The 22,199-nt window shown below is 35.7% G+C and overlaps 2 protein-coding genes across 3 annotated transcripts in view; one reads left to right on the top strand and one right to left on the bottom strand.

Annotated features, from left to right (window-relative positions):
• LOC144960167 (uncharacterized) overlaps positions 1-22,199 on the bottom strand; it is a 289,349-nt gene that overhangs the window by 192,905 nt on the left and 74,245 nt on the right. The window lies entirely within an intron of this gene.
• LOC144960164 (hemicentin-1-like) overlaps positions 1-22,199 on the top strand; it is a 131,679-nt gene that overhangs the window by 101,011 nt on the left and 8,469 nt on the right. For both annotated transcript variants that reach the window (XM_078893174.1, XM_078893173.1), the window contains 11 exons: positions 76-369; positions 806-1,099; positions 9,442-9,557; positions 10,812-10,986; positions 11,444-11,612; positions 14,761-14,888; positions 16,360-16,558; positions 17,916-17,974; positions 18,431-18,613; positions 19,521-19,619; positions 22,198-22,199. The exon at positions 22,198-22,199 is cut by the window's right edge and continues 118 nt beyond it. In XM_078893174.1, coding sequence (XP_078749300.1) covers positions 76-369; positions 806-1,099; positions 9,442-9,557; positions 10,812-10,986; positions 11,444-11,612; positions 14,761-14,888; positions 16,360-16,558; positions 17,916-17,974; positions 18,431-18,613; positions 19,521-19,619; positions 22,198-22,199 — 1,718 coding nt within the window. The remainder of the gene's footprint in view (positions 1-75; positions 370-805; positions 1,100-9,441; positions 9,558-10,811; positions 10,987-11,443; positions 11,613-14,760; positions 14,889-16,359; positions 16,559-17,915; positions 17,975-18,430; positions 18,614-19,520; positions 19,620-22,197) is intronic.

Below are 22,199 nucleotides of genomic sequence, written 5' to 3'. Positions count from 1 at the left end.
AAAGTTGTTTTTTTTTAATTCAAAATTTTATTATAAGATTGAAAATAAACTCCTAAAAACTTTTGAATTCATCAGCTGTGCCTACGGTGTCATCCACGGCAACTGTATCCATTGTCCAGGAGGGAACCAAAAACATCGTGTTCACCTGTTCGTACAAGGCCAATCCATCCCCTACGAGACTCTACTGGACGCTGGATAACAAGGAGATCAACGTGACTGGTCAGCCAGACAAATATCTCGGGGGCACTCTATTAATTCCCAGTTTGACCATCAGGACAGTGTCCAGAGATGATACGGGCCCTTACAGATGCCATGTGGTCAACTCTAGAGGAACTGGCGTTTCTGTTGCCAATAGCTTGGACGTAACTTGTAAGTTTCTTTTCTTATTCTCTCTTATTTTAACTCCCCATTGTATTTCTCTCTCTCTCTCTCTCTCTCTCTCTCTCTCTCTCTCTCTCTCTCTCTCTCCCCTCTCTCTATCTCTCTACCACTACTACAACAACAACAACAACAACAACAACAACAACAACTACTACTACTACTACTACTACTACTACTACTACTACTACTACTACTACTACTACTACTACTACTACTACTACTACTACTACTACTACTACTACTACTAATATTACTACTACTACTACTACTACTACTACTACTACTACTACTACTACTACTACTACTACTACTACTACTACTACTACTACTACTACTACTACTACTACCACCACCACCACCACCATCACCATCACCACAACAGCATCAAGAACCTAACTCCTCCAACTCTTATTTCCACATTCAGTCAAACCGACCATCGACTCCAAGCAAGGCAACGTTCAGGGAAAGAAAGGCCAACAGGTGACCTTGACCTGTGACGTCACGGCTAACCCGGCCTTGACCTTGTTGATCTGGACGAAAGACCTCGTTCAGATCAATCTAGGCCGGCCTGCTGGGAAGTATTCAGGCGGGACGATCGCGGAACCGGATCTGACCATCTCGAATCTGGACGAGAGTTCCGATCCAGGAACCTACCAGTGTGTTGCAACTAATAAGAGGGGATCGACTAAAGGAGACGAAGTACAGTTGACAGTTACATGTAAGTGTTTCACGCTGTAGTATCGCTTTACGTAAGGTTGCCTGTACTATGCCAAAGCACATTTTTATCATTTTAACCAGAAAAATTGTTACTTTGAATATTATAGATTGCCTTACCCTGGGAAAGACGTATTTAAAATTTGGGCCAGAAAACTCATCCTTCAAATATTATATTGATCGATTTAAATGGCTCGCATCTTGGCAAAAACTCTCAAACCTTGGGACTTGGATGATAAAGCAATGATTAACCAGTTAACTGTCATACTTAGGAAAAAACACGTATTTTAAAAATTTGGCCAGAAAATTATTTTTTTCAAATATCGATCGATTTAAATGACATTCATCTTAGCAAAAACTCTCAAACATGGGACCTTGCGAGGTCTTCATTAAAATCCCAGGTTTGAGAACATTTTTTAAGATGAGGGTCATTTAAATCGATCGTGATTTTTTAAATGTTTAGGGTTAATGCGGCTATGTGGTCTAGTGGTATGACCCTCGCTTTCGGATTGGAAGGTCCTGGATTCGAGCCTCGCTCGGCACACAGTTGAGTCCTTGGAAAAGGCTCTTTACTTCCATTATCTCAGTTGTAAAAGGAGTACCCGGCCGTTAACAGCGTTGTCTGTCGGAGAAAAAAGCAATTTCGCCTAACAGGCGTCATGTCCCGTTCTACATGTTACATGTTGCTGTTGATCAGGGCAGGCCCCTTGTAAAGCGCTTTGAGCTCGTTTAGTGGCTATTGCGCTATATTAAGAAGGAAAAAATATCTCAAAGCTCAAAAATTACTTTAATTAATCGACATTGAAATAATTGTATTATAGGAAGTTTCAAGTTTGAGACGAGACTTTTTGAAATGTTTATGGCAGTTTCAATCGAATATTGTTTTTTGAAGTAAATGTTTGTTTTTTGGGGGGCCTAAAATGAAAAAAAAGTGTTTTGGCAGTTTACGGCAGAGGGAGATTTTCGCTGCTTCTTGCGGTTATTTACAAATACATTTTAAGCCCACATTCTGATAGGATAATACTCAATAGATGCTCATAGTGAACAGCATAGAGAATTTTAGAGAAGAGTTTTAGAGATTTATAGCGATGACAGGTAGTTAGTGGTAACTGATGAATAGTGGTAGAATTTACTGATAGAGAATATTTTGATAGCTTATAATGAATAATATAATGCATTGTTATCGATAGTTTTGTTCTATGTTTTAAAACGAATTGTTTAGCATATATTATTTAGGTAACCCTTCGCCTGGATTGAGAGAGAGAGAGAGAGGGAGAGAGAGAGAGAGAGAGAGAGAGAGAGAGAGGGAGAGAGAGAGAGAGAGAGAGAGAGAGAGAAGAGAGAGAGAGAGAGAGGGAGAGAGAGAGAGAGAAGAAGAGAGAGAGAGAGGGGAGAGAGAGAGAGAGAGAGAGAGAAGAGAGAGAGAGAGAGAAGAGAGAGAGAGAGAGAGAGAGAGAGAGAGAGAGAGTGTGTGTGTGTGTGTGTGTGTGTGAGTTTGTGTGTGTGTGTGAGAGAGAGAGAGAAAGAAAGTGCACTTATTTGCGAGTCCAATTATTAACATTGTCTCATTGTTGTGATGGAGAAAACCAATTTTGGAACAAAAGAATACCATCTATTCTCATTACAACAATGTTAAAATAAGCCATTATTGCAATAGATAGGCTTGCAACTAATGTAATGTGTATGTTAACTGCATAGTACAAGATACTAGGGTGAAAAATTCGTTTAAAAATAAATAAAACACCCGTCTGTTTTAACTCGCGTTTTAAAATTTAAAAAAAAAAATAATTTTGAAGAGTTTATCATAAACAGAAGCTTCACGTCTCATAACCAGCTTTTCATTCTTTTTTTGTTTTGTTTTGTTTTGTTTTGTTTCGATTATATTCCTGGTTGTTGTTCTGTATAATTATTGTGACGGATGTTGTTTGATAAAATAACCCAAACTGTTCTTCTGTATTCACCAGGTGGCTTACGGCCTTTGACCTTTTTTGCTTACCCGACCCCTAAAATCACTTTCATAATCCATAAAACAATAAATAATATATTATTTATTTGTTGTTGTTGCTGCTATTTTGAATTATCATTATAACAATGTTTATAATATGTGACCCATCGTCTCAAAACGGTATTATGTCGGAACGAACCAAATGCCTAAAAGCCGAATTAAATGATAAACTGGTCAAAAATATAAATTGTTGACATTAGCACCCTAAAATATGGTAGCCATTCTCTTCAATAAAACACACAAACTCAACACAAGTATGATATGTCTGTCTATAAATTCAATTTTCAACATCTTAACCTACCCGACTTAATACCGTTTTGGGGCGAAGGGTCACATATCATGCTCTTGAGAATTTTTGGCCATTGTCTTTCCATGAAGCTCTAGTGTCACACAAGGACGATCGATGTCTGGTTTTTATATCGACTTTCGTCTGCTTTTTCTATTTTTATTAATAGAAAAAGAAGACACAATTTCTAAAGAAAACCAATGCATTATGAATTTAGATAGCAACGATAATGAATCAGATTGTTTAATAATGTTTTTGTTGTTGGCCGAAGATAAGAACTGTCTCTGATGTTCTATACATCAGAAAATGATTATTTTTTTGTTTTTGGTTAAAAGTCTTTCAATTGTGATATCCATCAATCAAATGACCTTCAACTTGTCAAACATTCTTCAACGTTGGACTTCAAAGAAGACTTGGGTACATAAAATTTTGACAAGTTGTAGGTCATCATAAATCATTGATATCTGAGGCAAAACTATTTCTGACCAAAATGGTCAAAGAAACTGTCAGTATCCAGGATTATAGACAAAAGGCCGTTATAACAGTCTTGGGTTTTGCTTTATCTCAACATAAGGCCGTTATACCAGTCCTGGGTTTTGCTTTATTCCAACAAAAGGCCGTTATAACAGTCCTGGGTTTTGCTTTTATCCCAACACAAGGCCGTTATAACAGTCCTGGGTTTTGCTTTATCCCAACACAAGGCCGTTATATTAGTCCTGGGTTTCGCTTTATTCCAACAAAAGGCCGTTATAACAGTCCTGGGTTTTGTTTTTATCCCAACACAAGGCCGTTATAACAGTCCTGAGTTTTGCTTTGTTCCAACACAAGGCCGTTATAACAGTCCCGTGTTTCGCTTTATCCCAACACAAGGCCGTTATTACAGTCCCGTGTTTCGCTTTATCCCAACACAAGGCCGTTATAACAGTCCTGGGTTTTGCTTTATCCCAACACAAGGCCTTTACCTATTTACGAGTATTTCGCGCATTTCATTTATTTTGCAAATAACAAGTTATGTTTTAAAACAATATGGGATTCTTTTCATTTGATAAAATTGTGGATTTCATTCCTTTGAATTATGTGTGACCCCTCGTCTCAAAACGGTATTAAGTCGGGATCATTAAGATGCTGAAAATGTTGTTTTTTTTTTAGCCAGAAATATGATGCTTAAGTTGGATTTATATGCTTTATAGAGGAGAAGGAATATAATATTTTACTGTGCTAGATACCAACGTTTCATATTTTTGACCAGTTCAACTATAATTTGACTTTTTAGCATCAGGTCCATCCCGACATAATACCGTTTTGAGACGAGGGGTCACATATTTGTGCACATCGTTATGCCTTTGTTTATATCCAAAAATTCGCAAACGGTTGGGACAGAAGGACGTTTTATCTTCTTTTTTTTTCTTGTTATAACTCTCGACACACATAAAAAGACAAGGATAAAAAGCTACTTTGATAACGCTATGGGAAAGAACCAGTTTTTCGCCGTACTCTGAATTTGTTTAAAGTTTGGCCGTAAAACGGGTCCTGGTAACCCTCTCCTTACCAACCATAGGAAAATCGTCACATTCGTTACGATACAACCAACATTTTTCTTATTCAAATTTATTTCTTTTGTACATAATAAAATTTAAAGAAAATTAACAATGTGTTGTATAGAGGATGTTTTGCTAAAGAAATTATTTATCGCAAGAACCTTACTGTTATCGTGTTTAAGTGATAAAAAATCTATGTTTGTGTTAGTTGGGTGTGAAGTTTTGGGGAAAATCCTGAAAATGGCTGGTAAGGATAGAGTTAAATATAAATAATGGCCATCGTCTTGTCAAAACTTTCAAACCCGGGATTTCATTGAAGACGTACTTTGAATCCCAGATTTTAGACTGTTTGACAAGATGGGGAATATTATTTTAATCGATTGATATTTATTGAAGGACGATCTTTCCGGTCAAAATTTTTTTAATGTGTAATTTTTTTAAGCGTACTTAACAGCAATTTTTATACTTTTATAGTACTGAAAAACGATTAAGAAAGTAAGAGATTGGATTAAAAAACAACCCCCTTCCCCCCCCCCCCCCCCAAAAAAAAAAAACCCCAAAAAACCCCAACTTTCTGAGAAGATTTGAATTTGAACAATATTGACAAATTGAGGATGATTATCGTCTCAATTCAATGATTTATTTTTTTAAATATGAAAGACTTAGAGTCATTACAAAAAAGGTGTGTTTTACCAGTGTGCGACAAAATATTTCAATAACATCATAGTATGTGTAATTATCACAGTTACCTGCATATGATTTTACAACGATCTTTTGTCACAGCCTCGTGCATTGATGGCTATACAATATATATATATATATATATATATATATATATATATATATATATATATATATATAATGTAACGATTGTTGTTTTGCTTGATTAAAAGTTTGTCCATGATATAGAATGTGTTATTTAATAGAATGGCAGGCACGCGAAACATCAAAATAGATTTGGTTTTCCCATGAAACCAATTCAGTCCCGCCGGTCAAGTTAATATAGATAGAATGAAGTTGACGTCACTCGGGTCTTTGTTATTGTTTTTTTTTGTTGTTTTTTTCTTGCCATCCACGTTTATGAGTAATTCTCACTAAACTGTATTATCCAGACTCTAAAAGTTCAAGGTTACACACAGTTTTGTGTGTTGGTCGGTTCTACTTCCGGATGGCAATGTTGTGAGCTTCTTAGCCAAGCGCATACTGTCTATAATATTTCAGTGTAAGAAAAGTCACAGCACTTTTCTTTTTTTAGAATCGACTGATATAATAAAAAGCATCTTCTTACATAGATAATTCAAAAAGTCACGGTAAAAATTATAGATTGAAATAGACGTTGGGTGAAAAAATTAGCTCTTTACCAACGTGTATTTATTTACAGGTCTGATAACTCCCCAAATTGTTTTGGGCTCCTTGGGTGAAATATACTCTGAAACCAACGCCAAATATTGTCCATTACAGAAATTATGTTAAACCAGGCACGTTATGGCCTTTGTTCATCAGACCTGCCAAAGATGTGCACCTATCCAGTTCTTTATCTTTTTTTTTTTGTCTGAGATCGATGTGATCTTTGATTGTATTTTTCAAGTTCTTAAATTGTGACGTGAAAACTGAAATTGTGTATTTTTAAAAACTGGAATCAAAATTGCGAATTCCGAAATCTAAAATCTTTCTTAAAAGACTTTTCTTAATTTTTTGAAAAAGGCACATAAAAAATCCAATGTGCTGACATATTTCAGTGTGTTCTTATAATTTATTATCGTTAAATGATGCGTTTAAGCGAAGTACTCACCAGTCCATCATGTCAATTGTAAGCAAAACAATAAACTGTATGTAATCTTAAACGTTTTTCAATGACGCGGAAGAATTTGCCAAGTACTAATCACCTCTTTGGAGGTATTAACTTTTTTTTTTTTAAAGATTCGAGTGACGTCACTTTCATTCATTCTATATTTAGCCTTTTGGAATCACTCTCTTGTGACAAGCTAGCACAATTATAGTACAATTTTATTAACAAAAAAAAACTTCTACATATTCTATACCATGGACTCGTATGGGATTTTATTGTTTTTTTTTTATATTATTGTTTGGACATCAAATAAGAAAACATTCTAATGCATCTTTTTTTCTACAGGTCCAAGATTATTGTTTTTTTTTTTTGTTTTTCTTTTTTCTTTTTTTTTTTTAAATTTGGGTTTCGCGTCTGTGAGGAAATAATATAGTGTACTGAGATAAACCGAAGTGCACTTATTTGCAGGTCTGATAACCCAATTTTTTATGGTTTCATTGTTGTAATGAAAATATCTCTCCCCCCCCCCCCCCACCAAATAATAAAAAAAAATGGCGCAAAATATTGTCCGTTACAACAAGATTAAACTTGGCCCATAAGTGGGTTCGGATGTCAGACTTGCGTTTATGTACACGTCGAGATAAACTAATTCTGGATATATTTTGTTATTGTCCACAGTTATATCAACCTCCAAAATCAAAACCTATATTTTTTCTTTCTGATACTTTTTTTAGATTTACTTTTATTTTGTCTGAATTTATAAACAAATTCTTAACGAGTAAAGAAATAATTCAATTAGTTAAAGTTTCATGGTATGTTTAAATACATTATGGTATAGTGGTATGTTCATATAGATTATGGTATAATGGCATGTTCATATACATTGTGGTATAATGGTATGTTCATATAGATTATGGTATAATGGTATGTTCATATACATTGTGGTATAATGGCATGTTCATATACATTGTGGTATAATGGTATGTTCATATACATTGCGGTATAATGGCATGTTCATATACATTGTGGTATAATAGTATGTTCATATGCATTATGGTATAATGGCATGTTCATATACATTATGGTATAATGGTATGTTCATATACATTGCGGTATAATGGCATGTTCATATACATTGTGGTATAATAGTATGTTCATATGCATTATGGTATAATGGCATGTTCATATACATTATGGTATAGCATGATATGATTTAATTGAGGCCATACGATAAGTACAGATTTAGATTTTTAGTCAAACTTACTTTACGAGTACATAAATCATGTTGGTGTTTGTGTCAAGGTAATTTGTATATTGCGGAAGATAAGAGTCATTTAACTTTAATTTGTAGTGAATGTTAAAACAATGTTTGCATATAAAGTATATTCATGAATTCTATAGTGTTAAAGTAATATAATAAATATGCTTCAATGTGATACGGTTCTTTTATTTTTTAAGTATAAAATAAATATACCTCTTTGCATTCAATCTTAGGTCCGTATTATGTCATATATCATAATATGATATAATTTTTTATCGATTAATGTCCCAAAAAATTATTAGCGCCCATTTATTATTATTATTATTATTATTATTATTATTATTATTATTATTATTATTATTATTATTATTATTATCATCATCATTATGATTATTATCATCGTTATCATTATTGATAAAACAATCACCCCCTACCGTTTCCTTCTCTCTTTATTCCCACATCCTATACTAACTTTACGCTTATACTAACATAATTCTAGTTTGAACATTTTTGTGTATATTGTTCATTCTTGTAAACGTCTATCATTCATTTTTACTTTGTAAATTCTAAATTATTGAAAAAAAAAGATAATTTTTCATTATAAATATCTATTTGAAAGTTTATTAAGTATTTTTTGCTTTTTCATAAACCATAATTTTTATATTTTTTATTTTCATAAACTCGGATTGCAGTGTGATAACATTTAGGTAAAAACATTAATTACAGGTAAATGTAAGAAAATTGATAGATGAATAAAAATTATCAGCTTGTTTTATGATTGCTATATTTCAATGTTATTAGACTACTAAATGTAGAAATGGTGGTTGCTAGTGGTGATTTAAAGGAAAATAAATAAATAGATAATTAAATAAATAGATAAATAAATAAATAATTAAATTAATTGAATAACTTTGAAAAAGGGTTTGACTCGTACATTCTCACTTTACTCCAGTGTAAAATAAGTGCCTGTCAGGTAAAGGCGCTTTTTTATTCTTTCGTGGCGTTCAATTTTGATGTTCTCCTATGAACCTTTGAAAAGCGATATGAGCACATTTAGTGGTTATTTCGCCATATAAAAAGCTCACGGTTTTGTTGTTTGTTTCTTTTAACTCTTCGCGTATGCATTAAAATTGATTACAACACACACATCATGGTAAAATGTCAGTTATTTCGCCATATAAAAATCTCACGGTATGCATTAAAATTGATTACAACACATACATCATGGTAAAATATCAGTTATTTCGCCATATAAAAATCTCACGGTATGCATTAAAATTGATTTCAACACATACATCATGGTAAAATATCAGTTATTTCGCCATATAAAAATCGCACGGTATGCATTGAACTTGATTACAACACACACACACATCATGGTAAAATATCAGTACACTGTTTTGAGCATGGAGTTTTATCCGGATGGGAATGTTGAATTTATACGATTGTTGTAACGTTCGTCCACAGTCGACCCAGTGGTAAATATAGGTGGTGACGTCACTGCTAAAGAAGGCGACTCCAATGTAGCTATTCAATGCGATGTCCAGATGTTTCCTGCTGCTACATCAATCACTTGGTTCAAGGTTTGTATCCACTCATACAGGGTGGGGTTCCTGACCTCCTATTAATAGTGGGCAGGGAGGTGCTTGCTGTGTCTCCTATCCACCTGTATCAGTTTTCCAATTGCTTTCTGTCTTTGTCTTGGAATAAGATTAATTTAGTTTTGTCCTGAGCCTGAGTTCTTGGCTGGGAGGGAAACAGTCGAATGTATAGTTATAGTTTTTGGAGATGATATTTTTTCATTGTAAATCATCTCTCTGTTATGTACTGTTGTTTTTTTTTTTTTAATTTAACATATGATTTGTAAATATTTGAGTTATTCCTCTTGTGCTGGTGTCTGGGTGAGACATTTAGGTAATCCCTAACTCAGTACACAGATCGTGAGTGGATGAAGCATTGCACTTCCAATCGGGAAACCTGAGTTCGAGGTCCATTTCGGGGCAACTCTTTTTTTCCCCCTTTTTAACTCCCATTGCTCACTTTGCAGCGTTGAACTGCGACTGACGCCTAGGTTATCTCAGTCTTTTCTCAAGATAGCACCTAAAGAAAATAAAAATCTCCTGAGGATGAATATAGAGAATTATTTTCTCTCCGAAACCAAGTCCAATTTGTCCACTTCTATCAGTGACCGATGACAGGTGACGATCCCAGTGATCTATAAAGTTAACTCTCGATTATTTAGTTGATACCTTTTCTGTGTCAGGAAAAGATACAAAAATGTAATTTTTGAGCTGCAGGAAAAAAAATGGTAGTCACAGCAGCAACAGTGGTATAATCGCAATTGAATTTATCACCATCACTACCACTACCATTACTACTATTACTTCCATCACCGCCACTACTACTATTACTACTACTACTACTACTACTATTACTACTACTACTACTACTACTACTACTACTACTACTACTACTACTACTACTTGTGCCACTACTACTACTACTACTACTACTACTACTACTACTACTACTACTACTATTACTACTACAACTACTACTATTAATACTAATACTACTACTACTACTACTACTACTACTACTACTACTACTACTACTACTACTACTACTACTACTACTACTACTCTACTACTACGACGACGACGACGACGACGACGACTACAACTACCACCACAACCACCACAACTTCTGAACATTTCAAACATCTATAAACTCTCAATATACTTCTACCCATCAAATTGTATTATTCAATCTATTTATAACCGCTCACCCATTCCTCCCCCCCCCCCCCCCCCCACACACACACATACAACCTACAGGATGGTTCAGTACTACAGCTGAATGCCAACCCAGCCCGATACTCCGGAGGTACTACATCAAAACCATCCCTCACCATTCTCACTCTTGCAACATCCGACGCTGGAGTCTATAAATGCAGTGCTAGTAATGGACAGGATACGAAGGAGAGTGGAACTGCTACCCTCACCGTTACATGTAAGTCTTACACTAGTTCTTTTACACACACACGCACAGACACACACACACAAACACACACACGCATAAACACATACAGAGAGAGAGAGAGAGAGAGAGAGAGAGACATACAGAGGGAGAGATTAAATAGATAGGGAGAGGGAAAGAGAGGGGGAGAGAGAGAGAGAGAGAGAAGGGGGGGGGGGGGAGGGAAGAGAGAAAGGGAGAAAGATAGAAGAATTTATATAGACAGACATACAGATAGATAGATAGATAGATAGATAGGGAGAGAGAGAGAGTGCGTGAGAGAGAGAGAGAGAGAGAGAGAGAGAGAGAGAGGGGGGGGGAACAAAGAAAAACAAACATATAAAAACAAATAACAAAAAAAAAAAATACAACAAGAAAAAGACAAAAAAACAAACAACAACAACAAAACAAAATGACAACTTTTCAATCGTTTCATGAAATTATTAATCAGACACTCCCAAGATCGAAGGCCAGTCAGCGGTAGAGGCCAAGGTTGGGCAATCGGTGACTCTGCCTTGCGTCTTCAGTTCCAAACCTGCTGCCACCAGAGTGGAATGGAAGAAAACCAGTTTGTCGTCAGGATCTAACCTGAGAACAACTGTCTCCGGATCCAGATTCAGGTGAGTTTGATCAATAACTTGGGCTTTAAACTTGAGCTTTTATATAGCGCAATATCCACTAAACGTGCTCAAAGCGCTTTACAAAGTAAACCAACAGCAACACGTAATATGTAGAACAAAACATGACGCCTGTTAGGCGATATTACAATTTTTTTTTCAACAGAGACCAAGCTGTCAAAGGCCAGGTACTCATTTTACACATGAGTACGGTGAGAGAATGTGAGTAGAGAGCCTTTTGCAAGGACTCAACTATGCGCTGAGCGAGGGTCAAACCCAGAACCGTCCGATCCGAAAGCATGTCATATAACTAGACCACATAACCGCCCTCAAAATATTTTTTTAAGTAGTCCTTTAGAGCCATTGGGCCTATGCAGCCGGAGTTTATCTCAGTTTCTATAGCATGAAACGGACAATAGCAATTGCTTGCTACCTTTTGGATAGGACGCTAGTTCGCAAATTACAAACCTTCTTGTTTATGCTCAAGATAGCCCACTTGTCGTTAAAACCGTTTGTAGTAATGTTATCCGTTTAGGTAAAATGCTCACAGCATCCACCAATCGGATACAGCCTATGTGTAACCTTTGAACGTATATAAGACAGAAAGTTGGGAGAACAAAACACGACGAATGAAACACTAAGGACGAATAATACTAACGAAAGAGTGAAAATGGAGAGGCTTCGTATGGGAACAAAACAGACAATGGACGTTTCGGGTACAAGCCCTTCGTCAGCACAAAAATACACAAATAAACGAGGAAAACAAATAAAATATAATGAAAAATAACTTGTATCGTCTGTACTCAATGGTGGTTGCAGCCCCTATCGCTTTCTACTAAGGACGAATGAGAGATCTCATCTCTCATTCTTCCTTAATATTTCATTCATTGCAGATTTTTTTTTTGTTTTTGTTTTTTTTAGATAAAGGGGAAAACTGAAACGTCCACATTATCAGTCTTCTTTCAATAAATTAAAGCTTTCATTTCATTACTAACTGTTTCAGATTTTCCACAAAACGTTGTACTTACCAATCCAAGATAAAAACTAAAACTCAAAAAGAATAAATGTGACCCATTGTCTCAAAACGGTATTATGTCGGAATGAACCATATGCTTCAAAGCCAAATTAAATGATAAACTGGTCAAAAATATAGATTGTTGACATTAGCACCCTAAAATATGGTATCCATTCTCCTCAATAAAACACACAAACTCAACACAAGTCTGATATTTCTGTCTATAAATTCAATTTTCAACATCTTAACCAACCCGACTTAGCGGGTGGTTGGATGGGAGCATCACCCTTGAATCATATACCTATGATGTTCGCATGGGTGTACGATCCGATAGTGATGTCGTTTCTTCTTCTCTTTACTAGCCTATCCTGCTTCTTTGGTTTGTGATTGTATTTTTGACAGGGGATATTTTTTTTTCTGTAAATCTTCTGCCTGTTTGTTCTTGGTTATTTATAATTTAGCTTATGATATCTTTAGGTTATGATTTTGATTTACATTTGTACTATTTTTGTTAGATTGCTTGTTTTTTTGTTTCAGCGGTCTCTCATATAACCTCAATTGTGTTGGAAGAGACCTAAAGCAACAAACAAACAAACAAACAAACAACCCGACTTAATACCGTTTTGAGGCGAAGGGTCACAAATACATGCTATATATACATTATTCTGTTCACCAAAACAAGCTGTACAACACACATTACGTTCTCATCACTATAACTCAAAAAGAATGAATGCATGCTATAAGTTAATACATACTAATTTTAATCACGTTGTACAACACATCATTAAGTTCTCATCTCTATAGATAGAATGCGCTTGGCCAAGGAGTTCACAACATTGCCATCCGGAAGTATAACGGACCAATACACAAACTCTGTGTAACCATGAACTTTTATAGTCTGGTTAATACAGGTTAGTGAGAACAACTCACAAACGCGGATGGCAAAAACAATAACAAAGGCCTGAGTGACGTGATCTTCGAACTATCTATAACCAAAGAGCGTGTAGGTAACGATTGTTATGTTACCAAGAGCTCTCACTTCCCGCTTTTGGTGAAGCCACGCATCTTCCGTCTTCTACTCGTATTTTCTTCATTGTATCAGTAAGCCTAGCGCGCATGATACACGCGGAGCACACCAACCTCGCTGTCTCGCCTGGCACGCGACAATAGCATTGCGGTTAAGACAAGTGAGAGCTCTTGGTAACTACGTTACCCTACACACTCTTTGCTATAACTCAAAAAGAATGAATGCATGCTATAGATAGTATGCACTTGGCTAAGGAGTTCACAACATTGCCATCCGGAAGTATAACGGACCAACACACAAAATTGTGTGTATCCATGAACGTTTATAGTCGGGTTAATACAGTTCAGTGAGCATTACTCAAAAACGCGGATGGCAAAAAAACAATAACAAAGACCTGAGTGACGTCACCTTCGAACTATCTATAAGTTAATACATAATTCAATCACAAAAAAACTCTGTACAACAACATACCATTAGTTCTCATACTATAACCAAAATAATTCTTCAAATTTTGTGATGTACAAAAGAAATTTGATTGAGAAAAATGTATGGTACGGAATGTCACAATTATCCTATAGTTGGTGAGGAGAAGGTTAAAAGAAATATTATATATATATATATATATATATATATATATATATATATATAATATCGGAAGGTCCTGGGTTCGAGCCTCGCGCTCGGCGCATAGTTGAGTCCTTGGAAAAGGCTCTTTACTCACATTCTCTCACCGTACTCAGGTGTAAAATGAGTACCTGGCCGTTAACAGCGTTGTCTTTGTCCGAAAAATTGTAATATCGCCTAATAGGCGTTATGTCCCGTCCTACATGTTAAATGTTGCTGTTGACCAGGGACCCCTTGTAAAGCGCTTTGAGCACATTTAGTGGATATTGCGCTATATAAAAGCTCAATTTAATTTATATATATATATATATATATATATATATATATATATATATATATACACACATATATATATATATATATATATATATATATATATATATATATATATATATATATATGTGTGTGTTTGTCTGTGTGTGTGTATAATAATATATATTATTTTTGTAATATAATGCTTTGATTATCAAAATATCTTATTACAGTGGTGGCACACTAGCTGTACCGAGTCTCACCATCAGCACATTGACCGTAGCGGACACAGGCCGTTACATCTGTATTGTCTCCAACTCGCTTGGCAGCTCTGAAGGAACTGTGGATTTCAGGACACGATGTGAGTAAAACTAGAACATTTAAACTAAATTTAAATTAAATTGAGCTTTATATAGCGCAATATCCACTAAATGTGCTCAAAGCGCTTTACAAGGGGTCCCTGGCCAACAGCAATATTTAACATGTAGGACGGGACATGCCGCCTGTTAGGCGATATTACAATTTTTCGGACAAAGACAACGCTGTTAACGGCCAGGTACTCATTTTACACCTGAGTACGGTGAGAGAATGTGAGTAAAGAGCCTTTTCCAAGGAATCAACTATGCGCCGAGCGCGAGGCTCGAACCCGGGACCTTCCGATCCGAAAGCGAGTGTCATACCACTAGACCACATAGCCGCACAAAAACCTAGAGCATTTATATAGAGCAATATCCTCTAAACGTACTCAAAGCTTTCCAAGGGTCCCAAGCTAACAACAACAACAACACTAGGACAAGGCATGACATAATATAACAAATTTTTCAGGCAGGTACAATGCTGTTTACGACCATGTACTCATTTTACACCTGAGAATGGTGAGAAGATATGAGTAAAGGACTCAACTATATGTGCCACTTAATTAGAGCGGGAATTAAACCCAGGGCCTTCCTATCTGTTCAATTTTCAATTTATAGTGACAGTTTTAACTATTCTACAGTGTTGAAATTATTCATATTATAAAGCGCAGCTCTGGTTATGGAGCTGCTCCTTTTTTATATATACATCCTATTTCCATTGTATTTTTATCTTTTTTTTTTATTATGTAAATTATAACACGTCTGTACAAAAAAATTCCTTTTTGGGATGCAATAAAGTATTATTATTATTATTATTATCATTATTATTATATTATTATTATTATATTATTATTATTATTATTATTATTATTATTATTATTATTATTATATTATTATTATTATTATTATTATTATTATTATTTGAGGGCGAGTGCCATTTCAGACATATTGCAAGATGTATTGAGACTTTGACGAAAAACAGAAAAAAAACCGCTTTATCGGTTTTTCGGAGTTGTGGTTTGACGCTCGGCTTAATGTTAAACGAATTAGTTCGGTACCTCTTGTAAAGCGCTTTGGGGACATTAAGTGAATGTTGCTATTATATCCCGATGTCGGCATCTTGATTTTGACTTTAGGCAAAAAGAGCAGCCCTAAGGGAAAAAGCGTAGCCCTCACTGTTAATATGCGGCGCTGCACTCTGGGTGACAACCAAGTTATTTTGGTCTTTTCTTAAGAAAGAAGCTAAAGAAAAAACAAATTCTCCTAAGATGAAGAAGGGAAATGTTATTTTTTATTTTCATTTTCTTTCTTTCTTTTGGGTAATATATATATATATATATATATATATATATATATATATATATATATATATATATATATATATATATATATATATATATATATATATGCATATATCATACTGGGTCTTTAAAGTTCTTATTTTTATATTCTGTATTCTTTCACTCACTCGTTCAGACCAGCCCCAATCAGTCCAGGTAACAGCCACACCACAGACACTGAGATCAGGAAACCAGTTCGTACTGACATGCAGTGCCGATGCCTATCCGTCCCCAACCAGCTATGACTGGTTCCGAGGCACGGCCACCACTCCAGTTTTCAGTGGCGCCACCTATACCAAAGCCGTGGCTCAGCCTGCTGATAATGCCAACTTCAGGTGAGGCTATGTCGTGGTCTTGCTATTGTCCGTTTCACGCTATAGAAACCGGGATAAACTCCGGCTCCATGGGCCCCAAGAGCTCTAAAGGACTACTTTTGTAAATATTGTGAGTGTAGCTATGTGGTCTAGTGGTATGACACTCTCTTTCGGTTCAGAAGGTCCTGGGTTCGAGCTTCGCTCGGTGCATAGTTGAGTCTTTGGGAAAAGCTCTTTACTCGCAGTGCTCAGGTGTGAAATGAGTACCTGGCCGTTCACAGCGTTGTCTTTGTCGGAAAAAATGTAATATCGCTTAAACAAGCGTCATGTTTCGTACTTCATGTTGCGTGTTGCTTTTGGTCAGGGACCCTTTGTAAAGCGCTTTGAGCACGTTTAGTGGATATTGTGCTATATAAACGCTCAAGTCTTAAGGCGAGACGATGTGCCACCAAAATGTCATCCTCTTGATATGTGACTCACTACCTAAAAACGGTATTATATTGGGAATAACGAAAATTGAACTTAGAATGAAAATGAGAAGTCGATGGTCGGCGGATAAAACCTCTAGTTTCGATTTTCACGATCGGCGGATCATTAAGTTTTAAGGTTTCATAAGAGCTTTGCGCACCATATTTTATTTAATTTTGGGCCGATCAGACCTCTGCCTCAACAAAACTCTGAAGCCTACATGTAGACTTCACAGTTTTGATCTGCCTATTGTGAAAATCGGGACTTTAGAGGTTTGATCCGCCGACCATCGAAATATGATCTTTGAGGCTTTTTTTTTTTGTAAAGTAAAACATTATATTTATTCTCAACCATAACAAATAGAAATTAACTGCAAGATTTCATAGTTGTGGCTTTAAGAAACTCAATTTCCAGCGCCTAGTCGATCCTGACATAATACCGTTTTGAGACGATGGTCATAAATAGAAACTGAAACCAACATATTATGCACTTTGGGGGGTCCCGATAGCTCAGTTGGTAAAGCACTCTCTTCACACGCAAAGAGACCGAGATCGAACTCATTTGCAATCGAGATTTTTTTTCTAATTCCCCCATGTTTAACCACCAGTGAATTGGTAGCTGGGTCTGTTAGATCTGGGGAAAGTACTTTGCGATAGACAAGCGTCCTATCCAAAGGATAGCAAGCAATTAATATTGTCCGTTTCACGCTATAGAAACCGGGATAAACTCCGGCTCCATATGGACTTTACTTTTTTTTTTTAATCTTCTTCATAAATTGACTTTAACAACCTTCTTCATTTTGATAATCCAACTTTATACCATACTATTGATGCAGTGGATACACGAAAAAAATGAAATTCATACTTTTTTGAGTTATTAATTAATTTTGCAATTTTGCAACTGTCCACAGATGCGCTGTATCCAATTTGGAGGGAACCACGTCAAACAGCCTTAGTCTCAACGTCACATGTAAGTGGTTCATTCAGAAGGGGGTGGGTGGGGGGGGGGGGTCTCTTCTCCTCCTCCTTCTTCTTTATTATTACTATTTGATGGTTGTATTATTTCTTCATGTTTGCACGTGAGTGTGAGTGTGTGTGTGTGTGTGTGTGTGTGTGTGTGTGTGTGTTTGTTTGTGTGTGTACGTGTGCGCGTGCGCAAGCGACCAACCCCCAGCTCCCTTTCTATTCTTTTTTTTTTTTTGGTCATTTTGACCAAAAAACATTGAAAAATCCCTAAACCCATACTTCTATAGAAAGGAGGACTTCTGTGAAAACTGGAGGTCTAAAACAATAACAAAGAGCTGAATGACGTCATCGTCATTCCTTCTGTCAGTTAAAACTTATGTATTTGGGGAAAAGGTGTGAATATGGCTGTCTGTGAGTATTCATCAATTATTTCATCCATTTTATTATCTTTTCCCTTCAGATGCCCCGGTTTCTAACAGAGGTGGCGTCACGACCGTGTCGGGAGGCTCGGGCTCCATTCAGACTCTAATCTGTGATGTTACAGCCAACCCTCCCCCTACCAGCTACCAGTGGACAAAAGGTTCGATTGTATTGGTCGGCCAGAATTCGCAATCACTGACCGTTCAATTGACCACTGATTCAGGTACGTGATAATCCTCACTTTGACTAAACTCTTATTTTTTAATTTATTTCTTTGCTCTTTATTTTTTTTTCATTTTGGTTATACATTTTTTTACTTCAAATATCTAGACCATCTAGCTGTTCCTCAACTGAGCAAAAATTCTCAAATCTGATTTATTTATTTGATATTGGTTTTTTATATGCGTTAAACAAATAGAACACACAAACATGTATTAATAAAAAAAAAATAATTAAAATATTGTTTGGGTAAAATTTCTCCATTTTTACAACAAAACAAAAAACAAAACGCGATTGTATTGTAACGACTTATGGCCTCTTTCTGAAATTTTCATCACAAAACACTTGAATAATGATGAAAACTATGCCCCCAATTTTTTTTTTTTAAATTGATGTTTCTATCATTTCTAGTTTTTAGGCTATTTCAATTCTTTATCGGGTTGTAAAATAAACCCCAAACCACCCTGTATAATGGTATATTTAAAACTTTGATTGATCCAGATTTCGGAGAGTACCCCTGTACAACGACCAATTCCTTTGGAGAGGAGGATGGAGGGGGAGGGGGGGGGGGGGGTTGGGGTTAAGGGTTAGGGGGTTTATTTTGTGCAACAAAATAGATGAAAAATAACAGTGCGTCAAAAATATTGCTTGAGTCAAATTTCTCCATTAATTTTTTTTTTAATTTTTAAATTGCGATTGTATTGTAACGACTTATGGCATCTTCCTGAAATTTTCACCATAAAAGACTTGAATAATGATGAAAAACTATGCAAAATGAAAAATTAAAAAGTAGATGATTCTATCATTTTTAGTTTTTCGGCTATTTCAATTCTTTATCGGGCTGTAAAAAAAAAAAGACAAAAAAACCAGAACACCCAGTATAATGATATTTAAAACTTTGATTGATCCAGATTTCGGAGAGTACTCCTGTACAGCGACCAATTCTTTGGGCACCATGAGTCCAGCCCAACAGTTCGTCATCAACGACGGTGGTGGGGGTGGCGGACCAGGTAAGTGGCCTCGGGGATTTAGCCTTACATACGGTGTCTTGTCTTATCTCGTACTAGTAGTAGTAGTAGTAGTAGTAGTAGTAGTAGTAATAGTATTAGTAGTAGTAGTAGTAGTAGTAGTAGTAGTAGTAGTAGTAGTAGTAGTAGTAGTAGTAGTAGTAGTAGTAGTAGTAGTAGTAGTAGTAGTAGTAGTAGTAGCAGCAGCGTCGGGTACACCTCCAAATTCATTTCGTCAACCCAGCTTCGAAAGTCTTCCTCCACCCTAAAGACGGTTTATCAAGGAAAGCGATGTTTAACTCTCTCCTTACCGACAATGTTCAAAGCTTTTACTCAAATCTCATACCTACCCAACACATAAATTGAATTTTTAAACTCAAATTTAAGCGCACAAAGTGCATGATATACATAATTGTGTAGATCAAAACAAGCTTTACAAAACAGTATTAAGTTCTTGTAAATATAACAACACATTTTCTTTAAATATTGTGATTTAAAAAACAAATCTGAGTCAGAAAATTGTTGGTATCGTAACGAATGTGACGCTTTTTCTATAGTTGGTAAGGAGAAGGTTAAGGTGATCAATGACCAGATGGGTGATAAAACTCTGGCCTCAGTCTTAATTAAGCCGTGTTCTTGGTTGGGTAAGGCGGTTTACATGAGTTATCTATTATCTAAATCAACTCAGGTGTGAATGAGTATCTGGACTTTGGCAATGACTGATATTATTGTTACTCTTAAACACTCGAGAGGGCACATTACTTCTCGTCTACATGACCTTCACTGGCTCCATGGTCACTACAGAAATAGAGTACAAAGTTCTTTTATACGCCTATAAATGTTTTAATGTAGTTCCTTCTGACTTACAAGACATTATTGAAATATATACACCTAGTTGTGTCTTAGGATCATCTAAATCTCTTTTAATGAAAGAAATAAACTGCATTAATAATATTCACCAAAAAGCTTTTAACTGTACAGTTCCACGTCTGTGGAACTCTCAAAGTTTTAGAACAAAATCTGCGCCTTGTGTTTTAACATTTAAGAAGCATCTACAGACTGAATTATTTTATAGGGCATTTTATGATTTTAAAAAATGTAATATACATATGTGTGGGCCTATGTGTGTGTTTTTGCTTGTGTATGCGTGTGTGTGTGTGTGTGGGGGGGGGGGGGGTGCGTTTAAGTGCTTTGAAAATTTCGTTCCAAATTATTTAAACGAGCAATCAAATAGTGCAATCTTTGCTGAACGTGCTCAAATTGCTTTACAAGGGATCCCCACCCAACACCAAAAATGTAACATGTAGGACGAGACATGACGCCTGTTAGGCGATAGTACAATTTTTTTTTTCAGACTATGACAACGCTGTTAATGGCCAGGTACTCATTTTAGATTTGAGTAGGGTGAGGGAATGTGAGTGAGTAAAGGGCCTTTTCCAAGGATTCAACTACGCGCCTCTCACAGTGAGACTCAAACCCTGGACCTTCCGATCCGAAGGCGAGTGTTGTTACACTAGACCATATTATAGCCTGCTTGTAGGGAGGACGGGGGGGGGGGGGGGGGTTGAACCATTGCAAGGTGCTTTGACCATGGCGAATCCGTGGATATGAACTATGTACATGTCCATATTTCTTCAAGTCATAATAATATGGGACAGAGTCTTTTGACCTCCCATGGTATCTGGTTGGCTGGAGAGGTCAATCTTGGTGTGTTTAAAACTCACTCAATCCTAGAGATTTTTGCTGCTTTTCAAAATTGGAAAAAAATGTATTAAAAATGAGCGTGTACATAGATAGTTTAATTCAACTATCATTAACATGTACAAACTAAAAACATTAGCTTTGATACTACGCCTATAAATTGTCTCAGAAAAAAATAAATGTAATAAAAAGGCATGAGGTAAACGTAACCCGGGTAAACTACGGATATAGTCGGTGTTAGAGTTGAGTGAGTTAAGCAGTTGAATGCCGTACTTTGGAAAAAAAAAAAAAAAAAAAAAAAAACTCGTTTTCAAAAATTTGGCCAGAAGTCATTCAACTATCGGTCAATTTAAATGACCCTCATCATGGCAAAGACTCTCAAACCTGGGACGTCGCGAGTTTTTCCAGAGAACGGCATTTAGTTGAATTATGGTTAATATCCACCTATGGACCTATCTGTTGTCCGTTTTAACCTTGCTTTCTGTCCCCTGTATTGAAATGAGATTACCCGGTTTTGCCTTTGCCGCAGTTTGGGTCTTTAATCGAGATGGAAATAGTCAAATACATGGTTCCTATTATTAGGAGATAATATTTTGCTCCTTTTAAAATCATTTCTCTGCTTATACTGTGTTTTGAATAGAATAAAGTGATAATGATTGTAATTATAATGCTGATGATGATGATAATAATAAATATAATAATAATATAAAATAGTAAAAATAATAATAATAATAACAATAATATTAATAATAATAATAATAATAATAATAATAATAATAATAATAATAATAATAATAATAATAACAATAACAATAATAATAATAATAATAATAATAATAATAAAAACAATGTTTAAATATCTGTTTCCCTTTCTCCACAGAT

The sequence above is a fragment of the Berghia stephanieae genome, chromosome 14, assembly GCF_034508935.2.
Source record: "Berghia stephanieae isolate SIO BIC M18660-M18661 chromosome 14, UCSD_Bste_1.3, whole genome shotgun sequence".
Lineage (NCBI taxonomy): Eukaryota > Metazoa > Mollusca > Gastropoda > Nudibranchia > Aeolidiidae > Berghia > Berghia stephanieae.
Note: the sequence above shows the minus strand (reverse complement) of the source record. Positions and strands in the feature narration are given on the sequence as shown.